The sequence below is a fragment of the Callorhinus ursinus genome, unplaced genomic scaffold (assembly GCF_003265705.2).
Source record: "Callorhinus ursinus isolate GAN/ISIS: 27379988/994484 unplaced genomic scaffold, GSC_fseal_2.0 scaffold43, whole genome shotgun sequence".
In the NCBI taxonomy this organism is placed as follows: Eukaryota; Metazoa; Chordata; class Mammalia; order Carnivora; family Otariidae; genus Callorhinus; species Callorhinus ursinus.
The window spans coordinates 1,388,325-1,398,351 of record NW_027397105.1 but is presented as its reverse complement, the minus strand read 5'-3'; the positions used below and the strand labels follow the sequence as shown (position 1 = coordinate 1,398,351).

At 42.2% G+C, this 10,027-nt stretch overlaps 1 protein-coding gene across 6 annotated transcripts in view; it reads left to right on the top strand.

Moving 5' to 3' along the window:
* The window catches only part of RABEP1 (rabaptin, RAB GTPase binding effector protein 1), a 99,672-nt gene that overhangs the window by 64,311 nt on the left and 25,334 nt on the right, over nt 1-10,027 (top strand). For 4 of the 6 annotated variants that reach the window (XM_025864407.2, XM_025864406.2, XM_073881556.1 and 1 more), the window contains 2 exons: nt 1,496-1,615; nt 6,891-7,026. In XM_025864407.2, coding sequence (XP_025720192.2) covers nt 1,496-1,615; nt 6,891-7,026 — 256 coding nt within the window. The remainder of the gene's footprint in view (nt 1-1,495; nt 1,616-6,890; nt 7,027-10,027) is intronic. The other 2 variants (XM_073881559.1, XM_073881558.1) reach the window with 1 other exon arrangement.

Sequence of the window (10,027 nt, the reverse complement as noted above, 5' to 3'; positions counted from 1 at the left end):
ACATACACACATATGCACATGTATGCACATACATATGCATACACGTACACATGGACATACACATATACATACATACACATACATATACAAATACACACACATACACATATCTATATATACATTATATTCAGACATTACACACATGTATACATGTGTAACATATTATGTACATAGTATATATATATATAATGAAAATCAAGTTTCATACCAGTTTACTAATTTGTGGATATTATTTCCTTTTAATCCATGTTTTTGAGAATGAAAGAAAACAATATGATAGTTTTAGGGGTCATTCTTTGGGTTTGTCTCATTTAGTTATCAAAATTAAAATATATAAATTACTTCTTAAAATAAGATGGAAACTTTTATAGCAACATAATTTTCTAAGATTTTAGAAAATATTCTTCTCTTTGTTCATGTTTAAAAACAAATGAGTCCTTTTATCCAACCATTTCATAAGAAATTATGGTTTCATGAATTTAGTAACTAGAATTATGAAAATGAAAGTATTATGTATGTTTCCTTTTATATATACGTCTTTTCCAGTTAATTGATTTAAAAAGTTAGATTTGTCATAGTGAATCCATTTTCCTACTTACTTCCAATTTCTAAGAAAATAATGGGGAAAATTGTGATGATGACTTGAGATTCAGAGTTGTGCAGCATTTGAAAGTCAGGCGTGGTTCAGTTTAATGAGTGCTAATTCAGCACCCGGTAGGCTTACTCGTTGTACTGAGTCTAATGGTGTATGTAAGTCAGCATTTCTTAGAAAAGCAGTGAACCAGTAAGTCGTAGCATTTCTTTTTTTTAATTTATTATTATTGTTATGTTAATCAGCATACATTGCATCATTAGTTTTGGTGTAGTGTTCCATGATTCATTGTTTGTTCATAACACCCAGGGCTCCACGCAGAATGTGCCCTCTTTAATACCCATCACCAGGCTAACCCATCCCCCCACCCTCTCCCCTCTAGAACCCTGTTTGTTTTGCAGAGTCCATCGTCTCTCATGGTTCGTCTCCCCCTCCGATTTCTCCCCTTCATTCTTCCCTCCTGCTAGCTTCTTCTTTTTTTTTTCTTAACATATATTGCATTATTTGTTTCAGAAGTACAGGTCTGTGATTCAACACTCTTGCACGATGCACAGCGCTCACCATAGCACATACCCTCCCCAATGTCTATCACCCAGCCACCCCATCCCTCCCACCCCCCACCACTCCAGCAACCCTCAGTTTGTTTCCTGAGATTAAGAATTCCTCATATCAGTGAGGTCATATGATACATGTCTTTCTCTGATTGACTTATTTCACTCAGCATAACACCCTCCAGTTCCATCCACGTCGTTGCAAATGGCAAGATCTCATTCCTTTTGATGGCTGCATAATGTTCCATTGTATATATATATATATACCACTTCTTTATCTATTCATCTGTCGATGGACATCTTGGCTCTTTCCACAGTTTGACTATTGTGGACTAATTCTTTTTAACCGTAGGCTCAAGAGGATGCTGAAAAGCTTCGGTCTGTTGTGATGCCCATGGAGAAGGAAATCGCGGCTCTGAAAGACAAACTGACAGAGGCTGAAGACAAGGTTAAAGAGCTGGAGGCCTCAAAGGTTGTGAGATGTTGTAGCCCATTCCTTGAACCTGGGACCCTGACCTAATGCTATGAGCAAAGTTAGAGTCACTGAGGGGGTACAAACTGGAATTTAGACTGTGTGTCTTAAAAGCCTTGCTTTCTTTAAAATGCAAAGAAAAAAATGCCTGAAGATAATTGTGTCCTTATGGATATATTAAATAATCACAATAGTGATGTTCCTACTGCTTTGTTAACAAAGTTAGTGCTCATGTCAAAATGACACCCGATCTCATTTGTTTTCTTATCGAGGAACATAAGCTGTTGGAAGTTGGCTTTATCTCCTGAAGCTCATCCCAGAACTGATGTCTTAGAGCTGATGATGTAGTTATAGTGCTGGACTTGTTGGCCATAAAGATACAACAGAGGAAATACAGAGGGAATGTTGAAAATGTTGATAATTAAGAGAAAGGAAAGAAAGCAAAAAATAATAATAAAAGGGTAGTAAACAAAAGCACAGCATAGGAGTGTAGAAAGGGGGAATATGTCCATGATCCTAATAAATGTAAACTGATAATCACCTGCTAAAATAGATGGGATTCTTAAAAAATCTAAATTTATATTGTTTATAATAGACACACCTAAAATAAAACTACAAGATAAGACTGAAAATAAAGGGATATTTAAAGATATGCTCTCCAAATTCTACCCAAAAGAAAGTTGATATAGTGATTGTAATATGAAACATTTAGGATGTAAGGGAAAAAGAATAGAGATAGAGGGGACCCCATCTAAAAATTCATCAGTAGGATGTGACAGTCACAATCAAATGTACCGTATATACCTTGAAATTTGTGAACTAAAAGGGATAATTACAAGGGGAAATTAATGTGTACAGTTCTAGTAGGAGATTGAAACAGATCTTTTTACACTGAAAAAAAAAATCTTTTTTTTTTAAAGATTTTTTTTTTTTTAATTTATTTTGACAGAGACACAGCGAGAGAGGGAACACAAGCAGGGGGAGTGGGAGAGGGAGAAGCAGGCTTCCCGTGGAGCAGGGAGCCCGACATGGGGCTCGATCCCAGGACCCCGGGATCACAACCTGAGCCGAAGGCAGACGCTTAACGACTGAGCCACCCAGGCGCCCCTGAAACTGATCTTTAACTGATAGTGTAAGCAGAGAAAAACGTTAGCGGGGATATAGGGGTTTTGAGCTATCTGATTAATAGTTTAGACGTAACAGATCCATGGAGAGAGAGACTGCGTCTTCTGTGGTAGCAGAGCATAGGAATCAGGAGCTCAGCAGTTACTGGCTGGGGGACCTCGAGCAAATTACTTCATCTGACTGTGCTTTGCTTTTCTCAACTGTAAAATGGGGATAATAGTACCCTTCTCATAAAGCCACTGTTGGATTATGTAAGTCCACATGTATAAAGCACTTAAGATAGTGCATGGGATAAAGTAATTGTTAGTTTTAGGTACATTATGCTTTACATAGTGTCACAAAAGGAAGTGCCAAAAAATTTTGAAGAACTGTTATGTAAACTCAGATGTCTGACCACAGGTTTTTAAATTATTTACAGTAAAATGGTAGCTGAAATAAAATGGAAATAAAAAAAAAACTCACGGAAAATGGAATTCTAAAATATTTAGAGTGGTTTGAGTGTTTTACTCAAGAATCCAAAAAGGCGAACAATAGTACAGACTATGAATACAAGGAAATAATACGTTTAAAAGCAGAAATTAGTGAAATAGAAAAGCAAAAGAAAAATTGAGAATGTCAATATAATGGGAAAAATGGGAAAACTAGGAAGATAGACAAACCTCCACTAAGACTAATGAGGAGGGGCACCTGGGTGGCTCCATCAGTTAGGTGTCCGACTCTTGATTTCAACACAGCAAGACGAGATGCAGGGATAGGGCGTGAGCACTGAATGGAGACAGACGATGATTGTGTGGAAGGAAGAGAATGTACCATCATTCTTAGACCTGACAACAGTTCAAGAAAGTTGTTCCAACAAGATCAACATACAAAAATATATTCTCCAATAATCTATCCAAGTAAAGAATGTAATGGGGAAAAAATCCCATTCATAATAGCAAAAACAAAACAACAAACAAAACCCCCAGATACAAAAAACCTAAAATCAGCTCTATGCTGTAGAAACATAGATACCTGAGGATATGTCCAAACAAAATTATGGAATACATTATGATGAAGGTCCGAGCTCGTGTGTGTTCCTGAATGAGAAGATAGTGTATTATAAAGCAGGTAGTGTATCCCCAAATTAATCTGAGTTCAAAATTCCAGTCTGAATAAATTGGGTTTAACAAGGAATTTGGAAGGAGGCAAGGTGGGGAGACTTGCCCCGCCTACCAGATATTAAGACTTAGAGTAAAGCTCCTGTAATTAAGATGCTTTGTTACTGATCTGGGGACAAACAGTGGACCAGTGGAACAGAATCAAGAGCCCAGAAACAGAGCTGGATGTGTGTGGGAATTTGATATAGGACAGCTGGCCTTGCCCATCAGTGGGAAAGGAATGACTTGTTAAAACATGGCCATTTTAGGGCCACCTGGGTGGCTCAGTTGGTTGACTGTCCAACACTTGATCTCATCTCAGGTCTTGATCTCAGGGTCATGAGTTCAAGCCCCGTGTTGGGCTCCATGCTGGGTGTGGAGCCTACTTAAAAAAACAGCCTTTTAAAAATAGTTTTACCTTTTTTTTTTTTTTTAGAGCGAGACAGTGAGAACGGGAGTTGGGGGGAGGGGCAGAGGGAGAGAGAATCTCAAGCAGATTGCACACTAAGCAAGGAGCCTGATGTGGGGCTTGATCCTAGGACCCTGAGATCATGACCTGAGCCAAAATCAAGAGTTAGGCACCCATAAATAGTTTTAAATACGGAATAAAGTGAAATCAGCTTTTTACCACACACTTTTCAAAAATTAATTTCAGGGCGCCTGGGTGGCTCAGTTGGTTGGACGACTGCCTTCGGCTCGGGTCATGGTCCTGGAGTCCTGGGATCGAGTCCTGCATCGGGCTCCCTGCTCAGCGGGGAGTCTGCTTCTCCCTCTGACCCTCCCCCCTCTCATGTGCTCTCTCCCTCATTCTCTCTCTCAAATAAATGGATAAAATCTTTAAAAAAAATTAATTTCAATGAATTAAAAACCAGAGTGAAAAGTAAATCTTTAAAACTTTTAGATCTTAAAAAAAAGATGTTATTTGGGGTACAAAAGATTAAAAAATTTTTTTTAATTTATTTTTGGGAGCATGAGCAAGCATGAACATGAGTTGGGGGAAGGATGGGGGGTAGAGGGACAAGCGGACTCCACACTGAGCCAGACACGGGGCTCGATCTCACGACCCTGAGATCATGACCTGAGCTGAAACCAAGAGTCGGATGCTTAACCTACTGCACCACCCAGGCGCCCCAAAAACGTTTTTTTTTTTTTTTTAAGATTTTATTTATTAGAGCACAAGTAGGCAGAGTGGCAGGCAGAGTGGGAGGGAGAAGCAGGCTTTTGCCGAGCAGGGAGCCCGATGCGGGGCTGGATCCCAGGACCCTGGGATCATGACCTGAGCCGAAGGCAGATGCTTACCGACTGAGCCGCCCAGGCGCCCCCGTAAAACGTTTCTTAAATTAGAGACAAAAATACTGTGAAAGAGAAGTTTGACGGATTTGCCTACATGAGACTATAAACCTTCCTTATTAAAAGATGCTACAAAGGGTTGCACAGAGAAGTTGTGGGCTGTTAGGAGGTACCTTTACCTCCTGTACCTGATGAACAATTAGTATCCAGATGAGTAAGAGCTGCTTAGTCCGTAAGGGATAGATGGCCCAGTGGAGAAACCAGTGAAGAATGCGAATGAGCGGTTCACCCAAGAGGAGACCAGAATCGTTACAGAGTGTGACAAGATCCTCAGCCTCACGGGAAATCAGGGAAACACCCTCTCCAGATTGCAAGTGTCCCCGTACAGATGTGTTGCATTTCCCCACTGTTTCCAGCTTCAGCTGCCACTGCCAGGTTGGAGACACTTGACAGTCTTGGGGTGTTCTTGGGGCTGTCACCCTCTCCTTTGTCCCTGTTGATGCTGATCCCGGGGACGTCCATAGAGGTAGCTTTCTGTGCTGGACCCCACCCTCTAGCTGTCACTTAGTTTGTTTCGTGGATGCCACTAATTATCCATCGAGTCGGCTCTCTGTGCTAAGAAGTAGCAGTAGATGGAGTTAGTGGTCATGTACCACCATTTTATGTCTGCTGTATGGACTCTTGCTATCGTCAGCTGAACCCCCACCCTCCGCGGTGGCTGAGACGCGCCTCACAGCGGCCTGCGCTGCGTCTGGTCGGCCCACGGCCTCCAGCGCATCCCATGGCAGCTTCCGCAGTCCTTTCGGCCTGTGCCCACTACTAACATCTTGTGTTTACAGTCTAGGAGTAAAGACACTTGAAAGCAGGTCAGCTGGCATTTTCAAGTTGGAAGAAGTAGGAAGTTATAAGGCCGGCAAGTAACCTGGGAAGTGAAATTAGACATAACCATTTGAAAAAGTTGACATAAGTAACTGGCCAAAATTTAGGATGGATAATATATAAGACAGAGTAAAACAAGTGATTCTCTATTCACTCTGGTGCAAGATTGCGTTTTATTTTGGTTATAACTATTTCAGATATTAGACTATCTTGTTAACATTTTAATATTACAGTTAAACAGAAAGAAGCCACTTTTAAAAAGATGTGATTTTAAAAAACATTCCACACTTGCCTTCAAGTTAGTGTTTATTACAGTATGAGACTAGTTATTTTTCCCATCATGACTTCCTCTTTTTTCCTTCCAATATATGTGTTCATGAAAATGGGTCCTTTATAAATTCAAGGCATTTGGAACTACCTCACCAGGAAATCAAGGAAAAGCACATTTACTAGAGTGTGGCACTACTTTTATCTTTAGGAATTAACTACTGTTTAAAAACCCCCACAACAACCTAGTGTTACTGAGAATGTGACAAAATGAACCCAAGTATGCGTTGCTCTGGGAATGCAAATTAGAGCTAGCTCTTTGGAAAGCGAGGTACAAAGCTGTTACGTGTATTTGCTCTGGCGATATGATTATGGATAATACCTACTATTATATTACTTTCCTAGTTTTCTGTAGCAAGTATGTGTTCTGTAATTGAAAATGAGAAGTGTTAAGTTTTAAAATTTTATGTAAAATGTAAACATGAATGTAAATTATTTTCAAGGCACATCCAGAACTTACCAATATACCTAAAGAAGAAACTGTTACTTCAGTTTCATAGAATTGCATTTTGTTTCAGGTTAAGGAACTGAATCATTATCTGGAAGCTGAGAAATCTTGCAGGACTGACCTGGAGATGTACGTAGCTGTTCTGAATACTCAGAAATCCGTTTTACAGGAAGATGCCGAGAAACTGCGGAAGGAATTGCATGAAGGTAAATATAGATTCTGTATATTTTTAGTCTCAGTCTCTAAGTAGAATTGATGCCGATTAAAAGCAATAACAAGTCCTAGACTCCAACATGTTGGTGATTCACTGTAAGCTTTGCAGTTGGTTCGAATGTTCTCATTGAAGGGCTGGAGCCAGGAGGTCTCCTAAAGATACATGGATTGTTAACAGCTCCTCTTCCCTCAAGGACCCCAGGAATAACTTCCCAGGGCATGAGCCATAGACAAGAGGGCTGGGAAGTTCTGCTTAAATTGCTTTTGCCCCCAAGATTCATTTTGATGGAGGTAGATTAGCAAGAGTAAAAATGGGACAGAGGGCAGATCCTGTATTCTGGCGGCCTCAAGTAGCATCCCTGTTCGTAAGGGACAGTTTTGATTTCACTAGCCTGGTAGCAGAGTTCTACAGAAATTGACTCTTGTTTACCCAAGCCTGGGGGCAAAGGCTTATCTTTTCCCCATTAAAATAAAGATAGTGGGGTTTTTTATTTGTTTGGTTTTTTTTTTTTAAGATTTTAGTTGTCAGCGAGAGAGCACAAGCAGGGGGAGTGGGAGAGGGAGAAGCAGACGCCCCACTGAGCAGGGAGCCCGATGCGGGGCTTGATCCCAGGGCCCCAGGATCGTGACCTGAGCCGAAGGCAGATGCTTAACCGACTGAGCCACCCGGGCGCCCCTTACTTGGGGTTCTTAACCGCGTTGTGTCATGGACTCCTTTGGCAGTCTTGTGAAAGCCTCTTAAGGATACTGTTTTTCATTCCTAAAATACAAAAGCACTTATATTATGAAACAGTAATGAAAATATAAATAACTGCCATCTTACGATACAGTAACAAATGTGCTATTTTCTTAATGCCTTAAATGCAAAGGTTTGGGGCGGGTCTGGTCGAGGCTGTAGTCCGGAAGCAGTGCCGAGCCTCAGGGCTGTGTTGGGGTACCTGCAGCCACTGCAGTGGCTCTGGCCTCTGTTGGCCACTGGGTCGCAGGCACTGTCCTCCTTCCTGGGCTGGGTTGCCCACATTGTGGGTAATTGAGGGAAATGATAAATTTCAGTGAGAGCTTAGTAAACACACAGACCAACATTTCCTCATCTGGATGCATGGACCTCTTGAGACCTTGTATGTGTTGTGGGTTATACTAGGAACGCTTGCACAGGGGGTTTAGGACTGGGGTGAGAGAGTCCTACAGCGAATACTTTTTATGTATATCAAGTGCCGTGGGAAATAGAGCTCTTCCTCAGTAATTTAGGCTTGCCTATTTGGTTTTTTCCCCAAAGCTGAAATTCTATAAGCCTACAGAATTTTTCATAAAATATTAGGAAAATCACCCAAAGTTTGAACAGGTCTTTGGTTTTTCAGGAAGCACTTTTTGGATGTAGTGCTGTGTCAGAAAGACACGCAAACTCTGAGAGTGTCCAAAAGAAATAGGAATTTCTGTTTAAATGACATGCCCCAGCCCTTCCAGAAATAGTGTGAAACTACCAAGCCTTCCTAACCTATCTGGAAAAGTATCTGAGAAGTCTCATTAAATGAGTAAGGGCATAATTTCCATCCTGAAACACTCACACCAAAACTAGTACTCAAAGGAAGAGAAGGTACAACTTGAGCAGCCGTGTAACTTACAGCCTGAATCGGGAGAATTAGCCAAGTTAGTGCCTCTCCCGGGAGCCGGCTCGCAAGTGTGCTAGGAAGCGGCCGAGCGCAGGTGGGCTTCTTGAAAGAAGTTGTGAAGGGGGCTTTGACCGACAGGTGGCCATTTGTCAGGTGGCCAGAGATGAGCCTGATGTTCAAGGCCATTTGCACGTGGTGCAGCAAGGTCAAGAAGTGGAAGAAATTCGTTCGGCAAAGTTAGGATGCAAAGGGCAGAGGTGCAAATGCGAGCCAGATTGTGGTCACCTTGGGCTGAGGGTTTGGGATTTTATCAGATGGGCAGGAAGGAGCTTCTGAAAGGCTTTTAAAATGTTTTTCTTTTGGGCTCCCTGCTCAGTGTGGAGCCTGCTTCTCCCTCTGCCTCTGCCTCAGTCTGTCTCTCTGCCTCTCATGAATAAATAAATAAATCTTAAAATAAATAAAATGTTTTTCTTAAGTAACAGCTTTATGGAGATGTAATTCACATGCCATGAAGCTCACTCTTTTAAAGTCTGCTGGACTCACAGAGCTGTGCACCATTATCAGTCTGATTTCCACAACAGTTTTGCTGCAAAAAGAAGTTCCGTCCTCATTACTAGTCACTTCCTTTTCTCTCCTTCCTCCCAGCAGCCCTGGTCTCCTTTCTGTCTGTACAGATTTGCTTATTCTGGACTTCCGTGTAGATGGCGTTATACAACATGTGGCCTCGTGTTTGGCTTTTCTGAAGGGGTTTAAACTTGAGAATGATCATCTAAATTTTGTACTTACGAAGTTTAGTTTGACAGCGGTATGGAGGGTCGGCCAGTGAGCGAGGACAAACGGCAGGAAGCGTACCGGTTGTGGGGGTCACGAGAGCTGGTCTGAGGCTGGCGGAGGAAAGCGCCGTGTCCGCCAGCACAGGGGGAGCTGGTGGGCGCCTGTCACAGGGGCTTTGGGTGCGGCGAGGCACGTCAGCCACGTGGGTGTCTTCTGGTTTCTGGCTTGAGTGACTTGTTCGTCAGGACAAGACGGCCGAGTGGGGCAGTGTCGGCAGTATCCGCCGATACGGAGAGCCTCTGACCTGTCCTGAGACTTCAGAACTGTGGGGTTGGGAAGGACTTCTGGGTCACAGGTTTGTCAGAAGGTATTTAAAGGCACTGAGTAGTGGTTACTGCACCTGTGGCATTTAGAGCAGTAGCTCCCAAAGTGTCTTCCCGGAACTTCCCTTGTTCTGTGAGTGGCACTGCCGGGAGGACTTTTTGGTCAGAGGAATTGGGGGAGTCCTGAATTCTGTATCCTCTTGCAGGAGGACACGGGCATACTTCAGAGGTTGAGCTCAAAGTCCTGCGGGGAAGGACCCTGTAAAAGTGCACTTAACCAGGGTTTC